The 12,807-nt window shown below is 42.0% G+C and overlaps 2 protein-coding genes across 2 annotated transcripts in view; both read right to left on the bottom strand.

Moving 5' to 3' along the window:
• The window catches only part of LOC148215415 (vomeronasal type-2 receptor 1-like), a 15,987-nt gene extending 3,180 nt beyond the window's left edge, over positions 1 to 12,807 (bottom strand). Inside the window, exons 1-4 of the mRNA XM_088143618.1 lie at positions 12,690 to 12,807; positions 11,388 to 11,627; positions 9,482 to 9,709; positions 9,000 to 9,126 (exon numbers count right to left, since the gene is read on the bottom strand). Coding sequence (XP_087999744.1) covers positions 9,000 to 9,126; positions 9,482 to 9,709; positions 11,388 to 11,414 — 382 coding nt within the window. The 5' untranslated portion in view covers positions 11,415 to 11,627; positions 12,690 to 12,807. The remainder of the gene's footprint in view (positions 1 to 8,999; positions 9,127 to 9,481; positions 9,710 to 11,387; positions 11,628 to 12,689) is intronic.
• On the bottom strand, positions 6,669 to 7,705 carry LOC107326697 (vomeronasal type-2 receptor 26-like). The gene has a single exon (XM_015891212.3). The coding sequence runs from the start codon at positions 7,497 to 7,499 to the stop codon at positions 6,669 to 6,671; it is 831 nt and encodes a 276-aa protein (XP_015746698.3). The 5' UTR covers positions 7,500 to 7,705.

Raw genomic sequence — 12,807 nt, 5'->3', positions numbered from 1 at the left:
ACGTAATTGTGCCCCACTCTCTCATTGAAACGTACCCTTCAAAAAATTATCTTACACTCACCAAAACATTAATACACCGACCCACCTCAGCTTAATATACACTCAAGAGCAAAATGAAAGGGGGAAATCATATTTATTAAAGAGTGATGGTCTTGTAGTGAGAGGAGCTTCAAGATGGCGATGGGTGAGCAGCTTCGAGTCTATGCTCTCCCTTTTTATTTCATTTTATATTCATTTTATTCTATCCTGCAACATCCTATTTGATTTTATTTTCCATATTTTAATTTATTTTAAACTATATCACCTGAGGGGTCAACTGTCTGCTCCAGTTACAGTATAACTTGATAACATATAAACCAGGATTCAAGAATGGGAAAAAGGAAGAAGAGACAGCGTGTACACTCTGCAACACAAATTCCATCTAAACCTCTGAAGCAGCAGAAAATGGACGAATATACTCTAAACAGACAGACAACTCCAGCAAGTAATCCTGACCCTACATCCTCTCCAGATAGACATGACACTCATAATTCTTTGGAATGGGATTTACAGACAGAAATCGAAAGCCATCAGCTTTTAGAACTTTCTTCTTCCCTATTAGAAGATGCCTCCCCTCCCCGGACTTCTGTTTTTTGTTCAGCAGCCGCTTTGCTTAGGCTGGACGGGGATGATCTAGACTTAAAAAGGGAGAATGTAACAGACTTCATATCTAGGCAATGCCTGCCTACAGCACAAATGGTGACCTCAATCTTTGAACTCTTAACTTCCGTTAAAAATAAGGTTGACCCACTAAAGGAGTCCTTTGTTAAATATACGGAGAGTCACCCAGATAAAACAGAAGCTATAAAGACACCTAATGTTCATACTGACACACAGAGAGCAGCCAACAGGGAATTCAGAGATGACCCCATTTCTGAATCTACTAGGAGAGAAAGGAATAACTGCGGAAGGTATCACTCTCAAGCAGAAAATGGGCAGAGACGAGACAAGTGTAATTATTACTTATGGATCAATCAGATCACCCTGCAGATTTCCAACAACAGAGTGAATAGAGGGGAATGGGGCTACAGAAAGGCAGTTATTCTGTCCGTGAGCTTCACTGCGAATGCTCTTTGATAGATTTATTACATGCTGAATGGCTGCCATCTAGAAGGGGCTGCATGCGAATTCTGCTAGCATTTAAGCAGCCTACAGTTCCTAGCATGCTCTATAAAATGAAGCCCTTCCTGTGCACCTTTTCAATACTCCCGGTACGCGTCTTCTGCTCAGAGAAAGCTAGCCCGCTTTTGAATCAGTTTTCCCAAGAGGGTATTACCCCTTCAGAATCTAAGTGTAGCAACTTGAACTCAGATAACTCTGAGGATGTTTCATCAGCAATGACCCTGAGGAAGAAGAGTGCTAATCAACAAACGGTGTTATCTACAGCTAGGGAGTCTGCTGAGGACTCATTGGAAGAAGAGCTGATTGACTCCTTCGCTGCGTTGCCAGACTTAGAGCAAGCAGATGTTATAGAGAGACTGGATGAACTAAGAGAAACTTTGGTGATAATACGCTCTACAGCAAAGCCATGAATTAATCTGGCTCTGCCCTGTACTCAGGACTGTGGCAATACACTTAACCAACAAATCGTTGATACTCTTTCAGTAATAAAAAGCCCAGCCACACAGAATACCATTGGAGAATCCTTAGCGTCGAATCCAGTCTCCGACAATCTGCAGCCTGACAAATTGTTACGTCAATTAGAGAATCCAAAGCACACAGACCCTGAGGAAAAAGTTCACCTCTTGTCTTCCACGGATCCAGATGTATCCTTAACACCCTCCCACAGCGTGGCTCCCCAATTGAATCCCCCAGAAAATGCCTATAAATCCTTGTGGGGGATAGATGGGAATGCTGAAGATCAAACCAAGAAAGGTGAAGAACTCCAGTCCCAGCAACTGGCAACTTCTCAGACAGAGGCCTGGCTCTGGGTCGTATGCCAGCTCTGGAACTATCTACTCTGATATCAATGTAGTCCTCTCTGACACCCAACATGCAGCTATCTGATGGCTGATGTGGGTCTTCCAGGCTGTGTGGGCGTGTTCTGGAAGTTTTGGTTCCTAATGTTTCGCCATCATCTGTGACTGGCATGTTCGGAGGGCAGGAGCACAGACAGGAGCAGTTCTCTCTGTGCCCAGGATGATGTGACCCTAGTCCACAATTCACACAATGAACATGCTAATCACCCTCAGCAGCCCCTCATTAACAACTCAAGAGAAAAAACCCTGCCTAACCCCCAGGAAGATACACACATACTGTGATCACCAAAACAAGCAGCCACTCGTTAACCCACAACCCCCCCCCCCACAGGCACCCTCGCTGATCTCTATAAATACCCACTAGGGTCACCTCATCCTGGGCACAGAGAGAACTGCTCCTGTCTGTGCTCCTGCCCTCTGAAGATGCCGGTCACAGATGCTGGTGAAACGTTAGGAACCAAAACTTCCAGAACACAGCCACACAGCCCAGAAGACCCACATCAGCCATCGTATTCCAGCCGTGAAAGCCTTCGACAATACATACACCTATCTCTCCGATAGCTGAGTCAACACAACACATCTTGTATTTCCACCACACAACAATCCACGTGACACATCTTGTGTTTCCACCATGCTTCAGGATTTGCCTTTAGCAACGGTCACCTCTGGGAATTCAGACTGACGTTTGGAAGCTCTTAAATCCTTATCTATTCTCTCATGGCATATTGCAGGTTGGAACGCTAAACCCAAAGACTGCTTTCATAAATTACATTGCTGAATTCGATCTACTCTTACTCCAAGAAACCTGGCTTGGTAACAGCTTGTATATACTGTAAGTGGGTATAAATCCTTTTCACTACCTGCAGCCCCTGGAGCAGGACACAGCAGATTGTGTGGTGAATTAAGTATACAAATTTCAACTAAACTACATTCAAATATTATACAGCTAGACCCAATGGAGCATTATGCAATGTCTGTGCTGCTAAAATTTAATAATGCTCTATTATTATTGGTTAATGTTTATCTTCCACCGCTTCAAAACAGGTCCCAATTTAACAACTTATGGACTAAATTTGAAGCCTACATAAGTACTCTTATGCTAAATAATCCCTCGGCTTATGTAATAGTTTCTGGTGACCTAAATGCTAGGGTGGGGGCGAATGATAAGGCAGTTTTTCCTCAGTTCCACCAGTACCCTCCAGAACCAGTCACAATTCCCCCTTTGTTAATTTGGCAATCTAAAGACTCAAAAGGGGACTATAAGGGGCTGTGTCTCTTACAAACAATTAACAAACTAAATTTATATCTGTTGAATGGATCTATCAGTAGTGATTTCCCTGGTGAATTCTCCCACTGGGTTGGCTCAAGACCTTGCCTGCTTGATTGTACTCTAATTTCATGGAACTTGATTACTTCTGTACAAGAATTTCATTTTGAAAATCGACCTGATAGTGGTCATCTTCCAAGTATTACAGTTATAAAAGCGTTTGACAGTTGATTTTTGGAAACAGAACCCACCCCTATTCGGGATTCAGATTCAGAGCTGAGGCTGGTCTGTGTCAAATGGACTCAGCAACTTAGTGAGCAAATTTCTCAGCTGCCTCTATCTGAAGCAGTACTGCAATTTCACCTCACCATAGTTAGAGAGAGGTCTGGGGATTCTCCTCTGCAGACATTTACACAACTGATTTGGTTACTCCACCCAGTGATCTCCACCCAGATATCAAGGAAAAGAGAAAATCCAGGGGGTAGGACTTATTCCTCTCAGCCCTGGTTTGATGGAGAATGTTCTGAGGCCAAAAGTAAACTGATCAGGGAATTTCAGTTATATAAAGAGAACCCAGCTGAGCATTCCATCCAAGACTTTATGCTCCCAAAGAAACAATATAAACATCTCTTACTAAAAAGAAAAGAGAATTCACTAAGGCTTCCTGGCAGCAATTGATAACAGCATCTCAAGCCAGAAATCCCACTCTCCTCTGGCACCTGATAGCTTTCCATTCAATTGACAGGCCTCTATCACTTCCTCACCTTCTACCTGCATCCATGTGTGAGGATCATTTTCGAGCATTATATTCACAAGAAGAAGCCTATACAATTGACTTAGATCTTCACGTTAACCTGCTCCCTAATTGGGCTCCTGTCACAAATGCTGAAATAAAGAGGTTCATAAATCAGCTAAAGCCTGGTAAAGTTCCAGGCAATGATTTTATTACGCCCAATATACCATGCAACAATTTGGAATGGTGGACCTGTAATGAATTTAAGCCTTATATATATATATAAATCTATATAATCATATAGCCATAGAACAGCCATGTTTATCCTATTCATGAACTTTACTAGGAAACTCACATTGCTGGCATGAAGGAATGTTGGAATGTACGCCAGACCTGGTATGAATGAGTTCTCAACAATAATAAGGCTGGAATGCTGGTGGGTGTAAGGAATAAAGTGACACATCATAAATTTATAAGATAACGGGATGAGAGGTACCATTGTAACAAGTTACCCAACTGTACCAAACATGAAATGTTCCTGGCATGTACCGTACCTGGATGAGAATGGATGGAGATGACCTGGATGAATTCTAAGTAAACAAGTTGGGTATAAAAGAAAGGATGGAAACCATGCCTATTTGGAAGTGCGAGATGACTCTTGTTGGAGCAGGGGACGCCCTGAGTCTGATTCCCAGCTCACTCTAGCACAGCCTGATCAACTGTGTTGAGAGTGTATGTAAGTATTTTGTGTGAATGAGTAGCCTTGTTGGGCAGGAATATTTACAGCAACTTGGGTAGCCTAGTAAGGCAGAATGGTTTATTGATATACTGTTGTTAGCCTAGGTGGGCACTTACATTTATTGATAGCCTTAATAGGCATATATTTTATTGTAATAAATATTACAGGAAATTAGAGAAATTGTATGTAGTAATCAACTTTGGTTAAACACTGATTAAACACTTGCTTTGTTTTCTGTCCAAATAACACAAGAATAAAATAACTAATTTTTAACTTCCATTTGGGGTGGATTCAATCAATCATTTTATAACAGACCCCTGTTCTTGCTTCCCTGTTTACCTATATTGATCGCACTGCACAATTTCCAGAGGGCTGGGGCCTAGCTATTATCGTGCCTATCTATAAAAAGGGCACCTGAGACCTGCCTGCTAATTATAGGCCCATTAGCTTGTTAAGCATAATAAGCAAGCTCTATGCCAGACACGTATACAATAAATTAGTTGACTGGATTGATTCAGAGCATATTTTGGCAGATGAGCAAGCAGGCTTCTATCTACGGACATGCCCTTATACTCCAACATCTGGCCGAAAAGTACACATCTAAACAGGTTCGACACTATACACCACTTTCATTGATTTTAGGTCTGCATTCGATTTGGTTCCCAGAGCAAGGCTTTGGTCTAAGCTCCTCTACACTACCATTGATAGATGGTTACTATCAATGCACAATCTCTCTAAGAACTCTAGAATCAAAGTTCGATGCAGGATGCAAGGCCATCATCCAAATGAGATTCCAACTCACAGAAGAGTGAGGCAGGGCTGTATTTTAGCTGCTCTGTTGTTTAATCTATATATAAATCCACCGGTGGCCAAAATAAACCAATGAGAACATCACCCACCAAAATTGGCAATCAGGCATATTGCAACTTTGTTGTACGCAGATGACACAGTACTCCTATCACAAATGTAAATTGGACTCAAATGAGCCATGAATACTCTGGGCAGTTATTGCTCTGAGGAAGCACTTGAAATCAATTATAGTAAGACTAAGGTTTTGACCTTTGCAAAGAGACCTAACTTGCACATCTGGAGGATAAATGGCCAGAATATTGAACAAGTTAAATCTTTTAAATACTTGGGCATGGTTTTTCATAGTTCCACTAAACGCAGTGCACACCAAAACTATGTTACACAAAATGCTCAAAAAACAGTGGCCGCAATTCAATCTTTTCATTTTACCAGAGGAGCATATCCCAGCAGCACTGAAGCTTTACTCAGCTAAGGCTCATATACAATTACTCTTTGGTGCCCAGCTAGGACCTTATTCTTCCTTTACTCCTCTGGAAAGGGTTCAATCAAAATTCCTGAGGGCCATATTTCAGGTATCCCCCTGCATTCCAAATGTAGTATTAAGGAGGGAAGCAGGGTTGTCCAACGTTGAAACAGGTGCACGGACTTGTATTATAGCACATTGGCTAAAACTACTATTTTTTCCTACAGGTTTGATTCTTTCCTTATTAAGGACAATTATAAATCAGTATGGTCAGTATGTTATACTGTTTGTAATGTTAGGCAGACTTTGATTGCCCATTGATGATCCCACCAATCTGTAAATATATTATCATGTTTTGTTTTATTTTATTTCTAATGCATTTTAATGAATTTTTCAATATACTTTTATTTTTAATTATGGTCTGTGACCGTAATAAATATGATGGTGATGATGATGATGAAGATGAACAAAATGAAAGGGGGAAATGATATTTATTAAAGAGTGATGGTCCATTTCTATCATGCCATGAAAAACAGGACTTGGTGTTTTGTTTTTGTATCAGGACCATTAAAAGATCAAAAGATGTTTGTTTAAAATAACTGACCAGTTTGGAAAATACTTCACCCCAAACCCAGCATTCAATGTAATTTTGACATCAAACGTTCTTTTGTATTGAGATCTGGCCTTAGCAGAATAATGTAGCACTTGGGCATAAAGATGAAGGCCAGCAGACCAGCACTGGAGGCCAAGATGGAGAAGACCTGCACAGCCACCATGTACTTGCCCTTGGTGCTCAGGTAGGTGGGCACGAAGGAGACCCAGACGCTGCAGAAGACCAGCATGCTGAAGGTGATCAGCTTGGCTTCGTTGAAGGCCCCAGGGAGGTTCCTGGCCAGGAAAGCCACCGTAAAGCAGACAGCAGCCAAGAAGCCCATGTAACTGAGGGCTCCATAAAACATGGAGACAGAACCTTCGTTACATTGCAGGATGATCTCTCCAGGTAGGGAGTGCATGTCAGAGTCAGGGAATGGGGGAGCAGTACCCAACCAGATGCTGCAGATGACAACTTGAATACAAGAGCAAGAAAGGATGATGGAATTAGCCAAGCTCTTTCCCAGCCATCGCTGTATTTTACTGCCTGGTTTTGTGGCCAAGAAGGCTAGCACCACTGTGACTGTTTTGGCCAAGACAGAAGAGACAGCAACTGAGAAAATGATGCTGAAGGCTGTTTGTCGCAGAAGGCAGGTGGCTCTCCTTGGCCGGCCAATGAAGAGGAAGGAGGTCAAGAAGGAAAGCAGGAGGGAGATGAAGAGAATGTAGGAAAGGTCCTGATTGTTGGCTTTAACAATTGGAGTTTCCTGGAATTGAATGAATATTCCCAAGACAAAGCCTGACATTAAAGAGAGGAACAAGGCAAAAGAAGCCAGGACGACCCCCAAATTTTCTTGGTAAGAAAGGAAAGTTTTCATTTTGGGGATACAATGATCTTGGTGGATGTTTGGATGGTGACCTCCTGGACACTGAGTGCATTTTTCTGCATCTGAAAAGAGCAAGAAGAAGATCTGAGATAAATGATGGACTTCAATCAAGTGCCTAGTTTGGGTGAAATTGGGCCTTGTGGGAATATTTGTACATGGATATAGTAAGGAGGAGCCCCAGAGAGATGGGGCTCCCCTCCCATTCACGAGGAGGCTTGGCTGCCATCTGTTGGGGATGTTTTAATTTGTGTTCCTGAAATGAGCAAAGTATTGTCTCATGGGCTTAATGGCCCTTCCAGGTCTGACTCTTTTGAAAGGGCATCTCTATGTCTACGAAACTCAGCCACTTGTCTCTCATGCATAAAAGAGGTGGTTTAAGCCAGGTTTTAAAATGTCATTTTCTGCTTTGGTCCTGCAGATGGACAGTGTTTCTGTCTGGTCAGTGATTACCCTGATTGGTAGTTTCCTCTGCTCCTTTGCCCCTCCCACCCATGCTTTGGCAGGAAGGACCAATCACTTCCCGTTCCTTGGGCATGTCTTTGGAGGACTGATGAGACAAACCACCTAGGATTTGATGCTTCTTCCTTTCACTTAAGCTAGAAAGGGAAGAAATGAAAAATGTTCTCCATCTGGAAGGAAGGAAGGAAGGAAGGAAGGAAGGAAGGAAGGAAGGAAGGAAGGAAGGAAGGAAGGAAGGAAGGAAGGAAGGATTCAGTTTAAGCATTATTCTTTTCATAAGGGAAGTAGCTTAACTTTTCCCAGTTTAACTCAGAAAGGAAGCTGAATATGTTAAAAAAAAAAACCCTGCAGCCTGGGATGTCAGGTGACCCAAGACATTCCCTACAATAGAAAGAAGTCCAGGCAAAGTCATTCAGGCTGGGCTGCAGGTGGTGGAAAGATGGCCCCCCAACTGGTTTGTTTAGAATTCCTGTTTGTGGGGCCATCTTCCCACCAGGCCACATAGGACTAAGACTCCTCTTTCCTCCCCTGTTATAGAGAGCGAATGCAGGAGTTGGACAGGGTCTATCTTATCTGTTCAGTGTCAAGGCACAATGTCTGTCGTGGTTTAGAGTGGATTTGTGCAGATTGCAAGAGAGTGTTTCCTGTGTCTTGATTTCTCTGGGAATCTGAGGCCATGAATTTTGTCTGTTCCATCTAGACATGGACAAGTGAAGGAAGATCTGATCAATCTGTTCCAAAGATCCATCCAACATCCTTATGTCCTGGAACATTGGAAATTCTCTCTGTTAGGAGAAAGGGGGTGAACAGCAAACTAAAAAATGAAAGGTATGTTTTGAGATTGAAGAGAAAGGCAAGAGGTTCTTCCAGTACCTTTTAATGTCCAGCCCCCAGTTTAACTTGTAATTTCCTTTCTTATTCCTGACTATGAAATATATTGTGCATATTATAACAAAGTGAATGTTTTAAATGCCAAGCTTGTTGGAGGATATGTCTCCCCAAAGTGTGCCCCTTTCCTCAGGTGTCACGCACCTTCCACGGTGGAGATGGTTCCTTCTGCACAAGGAAGACAGTCGTAGCAGCAGATGGGCTTCCCTTCCTGAGCCACCTTCCTGAATCCGGGATGACAGCTTTCCACACACCTGGAAGGAGGCAGGGGCTGTGCAGAGAGAGGAAGAAGATGCAGAAAATGAATCTGTTTCCAGAAAGAAGGAAAGGAGGAAGACTTGAAGTTGAATGCTTAGCTTGGCTACATCAAGAGAAGGTTGTATTTGCTTTGGTCAAAGGAAATCACCCTGTTCCCATGGCTCAAATCTTCCTCCTTTTTCACAAGACTAATAAATACTTTTATTGAACAGTTAAGTCTATTTTTCTGATGATCATCTGGGCATCTAACTACAGAAATGTTGTCTTTCTGGGAGAACTTAGATGACATTCCAAGGGACTCCCTGACCTAAGATAGCAATCCCCTTGCTAAAAATTTCAAGAAAAGCGAATGAAAGATTTAACCCTACCTTGTTCAGCCCTTCTACGTCGGCAGTCGCATTCTGGTTGATCATTAACTTGACATCCAGGGATCCCTCTCTTTCTAGGCTCCCAAACCGCGCTGTCCTATAGATTCTATTGTTCATAACATCCCACTTCAAAATGTCCAGGTCTGCCAACAGGTCTCCATTCTCATCCAAATATACGCCATTTAAGGAATTATTGTAAAACTGAGAGTTTGTGAGAAAAGAATGAAGCTGGAATGGAAGTGAAAATGGGTACGTTTAGACAGGACATACAAAACTTGATGGCAAATTTCTTTGTTTTGCAGGTAAACATGTTTCTTTCTCTTTACACAAAATTGAAATTTCAGATTTATTTTCCAGCAGCTTCAGAAAAGAATCTGTAAAGATGTGAATCAAAACACCCAGTAACTCCCTTTTTAAATATCTACTATCTCGACCAACACTGTGAAATATTAGAGAGATAAAATTGGGTAGGATTTCAAGATTGTGTTAAAATATCCCACAATGGCAAGCTAGCATTTCTGGACTTAATGCAGTTTTTTTTTTTTTTTTTGATGTGGCCTAACTGGAAAAGTTGAAATCCACCGTAAAAGCCTATCCAGGTTTTCCCCATCCCTTATACTAAACAAGATCAAGCCAGGGTTATTTTGAGTTTCTTTTCCATCCCTCCTTCAATCTCTGGACTATGAGATCCATTCTCTGTTTATTTCCTTAATGGCTTCCTCGTTCCTTCCTCCCTCCCCCCCCCCCAACAGATACAATATGTTGAAACAGAGAGTAAAGGAGTGAAGGGAATGGAAAAGGGAGAGGAACGGAAACTTGGAATTCAATTTTGCGTGTGTGTGTATGTGTGTGTCTGTGTGTTGAGAAAAAAATAACTTTTCAAACTATCTGCCCAGTTGTTACATTTCTGGAATTGATTCTCAGCTGCGGGAGAGAGACAAGGGAAAAAAAAATACCTGGCACCCTTTCAAGCTTGGAGTTTCCATCTTATTACCAACTCTGATCCTTGTCCTCTTAGATCTGGACATATAGGCTGAATGTAAGGCCCGTGCCACAGCCCAGGTTGTGTTGTAAATGAAATAGCCGTCCAGTGACAGAATCTGATCCACCTCTGTCAGGGGCAGAGTCTCCAGTTCTTCTCTCTCCCTGCACTGTCTCCAGACTTTCACAGAAAAGGCATCCTTGGGGTATGAACATTTAAAGGATTTATCTGCTAAGAGTTTGATGGAATCGTAAGTCTTCAGTTTTAAGCCAGACTTTGCTATGTGATTTCCCTTCATAAGAAAGGAAAACATGCTATGAATGAACTGAAAGGGAATGGCCCTATTCATCAAAGAGATGGTCATGTCCCAGCAGAATGTTGTAAGCAGGATTTTTCCTGTGACAGGTTGCTCAAAGGTTTGAAATACTGAATGTAGAATGAATATTCCCCCAGTGGCGAAATCTTTCTCTGCACCGTAGAGAAAGACGTTCACTTGTTTCCAGCTGTGATATGGACTCACATCCACGTTGTCTAGATAGGTAGTTTGGGAAAGAGTTTGTGATAAAACTGGACAAATGCCATTCCTTATCAGCATGGAAGTCAACGTCCTCATAAATTTCTGCCCCTGGTCAGTGTCTGAAGAAATCAGACCCACCAAGGTCCACCTGAAATGGAGGAGCAGCTTGACCATCCCTGGGTACTGGACTCCTTCAGCAGGGAGCATTGGGTAGAAGAAAGGAAACTGAGTTTTATCAGTCAGAATCTGGGAAACAAAATTGTAACTGATCTGAAAAGAATGAAAGATGGTGGTATTTTAAATTTAACATCCAAAGTTAAATGCCTATCTTTCTTGTAATAAACGGCGCTCTTCATTTACAGCTGAGGACTTCTGATTGAAAGTTATGTTACTGAAAAAAGTCACACCTGTGGGATTTTGGAGGTGCCCAACATGGTTGAAATCTGGATGGAGATGTCCGTCTCAGCCCCTTCGAGAACCGCCACTGTGTGTCTCCTCCTTCCACAGCTGTAGTTGGGGACGTTGGCCTCCCCGTCTGAAAGCAGGTCCAGCAGAGCCTCTGAAGTCTTTCCTGCATGGAAATTGTTCTCATAAACATTGTAACCCAGAGTGATGTTGGGTAAGAGATGGGAATCCTGGTTGATCTCCTGGATGGCAAAAAGGAAGGATAGGATTTTCCAGTATTTTGTCATAAATTTTCTGCAAGTATAAATGTATTAGAACATATTTAATGAAGGTAATATTTTATTTAAGCATTTTTATTACAAAAACAGTTCTAATCCATCGCAGCTCAAAACTTCCTCTGAATGGCATAAAGGATTCCTAAAAATATTAACAACAAACAAATTTAAAAAATCCAAGAAATTATATTAATAAAGTATTTCAGATCACATTTCGAAGGCACTATCACAGTTTATGACATGAAAAGGATATTTGGAGAGGGGCACACTTCACCCCCTTTTTGGATGGATTGCGTCATCTCTCCTAAGAAGGGTTGGGGGTGATCCCCAGAGATCTCACATATTTCAAAGGAATCTTTCTATTCATAATACTTGTTAAGACCTGCATGCATTTTTGAGGGTTTCAGTATGTTTGCAGTTCAACTAAAACTTCAGGCTGTCTTCAAACACTCTGTTTCTCTCTCTTCCTGGAGATTTTCTCAACATAGTTAATGGTAGTTTGACCTAATCTCACAATAAGGATCATATAGACACCCAAATTGAACAGCTGGGACTATTAACAAAGCCAATAAGTTTTCAATTTCTGGACATACTCAGATTTTCAACTCCTTTGTCCAAAATATCCTGAAAGGAGATTTAACTTACCTCATTTTTAATGCAGGGGGGAAAATGCAGCATTCCTGCATTTTTCTCTCCCTGATGAACTGTAAGAGGGGCAGAAGGGAGGAACCACCCTCTCTTCTCCATCCACCCCCTGCCTCTGCTCAAACAAAGTGGATGCTTGTTCTTAAATATCAAGCAGAACAGATAATCTCAACAGGGAACATGTATAAGATAACTGCAACTGTGAATTTCCAGGCTAGGTCAGCAGCTGCATGGGGTGAAATGGTTACCCAAGTTTGAAATTGGACAGAAATGGAGAAAAACTAACAGATCAAGAGGACAATGCTTGTGAAGATAGGAGGGCTGGAACTTTAGAAATCAATTGGAAAGGGAGTACTGCAATGCAGTGTAGGAAGATGGACTTACTTGTATACTTGAGTTGAAGGAGTTGTGTTGAAGCTCAGTGGCTGAAAATAAACCTTTGCTGCAGAGACAATGCCACCAATGAGAAGCTCTCCTGGCCTGTAATGGTTCTGGGAGTCCA

Source organism: Python bivittatus, unplaced genomic scaffold (genome assembly GCF_059951505.1).
Source record: "Python bivittatus isolate LINGU-HERP-01145 unplaced genomic scaffold, Pbiv_v1 ctg000290_np1212, whole genome shotgun sequence".
NCBI lineage: Eukaryota > Metazoa > Chordata > Lepidosauria > Squamata > Pythonidae > Python > Python bivittatus.
The sequence above is the reverse complement of the archived record's forward strand: the minus strand, read 5'-3'. Positions and strand labels throughout refer to the sequence as shown.

Bases quoted from the DNA above. Each gene is read 5' to 3' on its own strand.
- LOC107326697 (XM_015891212.3), bottom strand. From the start codon at position 7,499: ATGAAAACTTTCCTTTCTTACCAAGAAAATTTGGGGGTCGTCCTGGCT.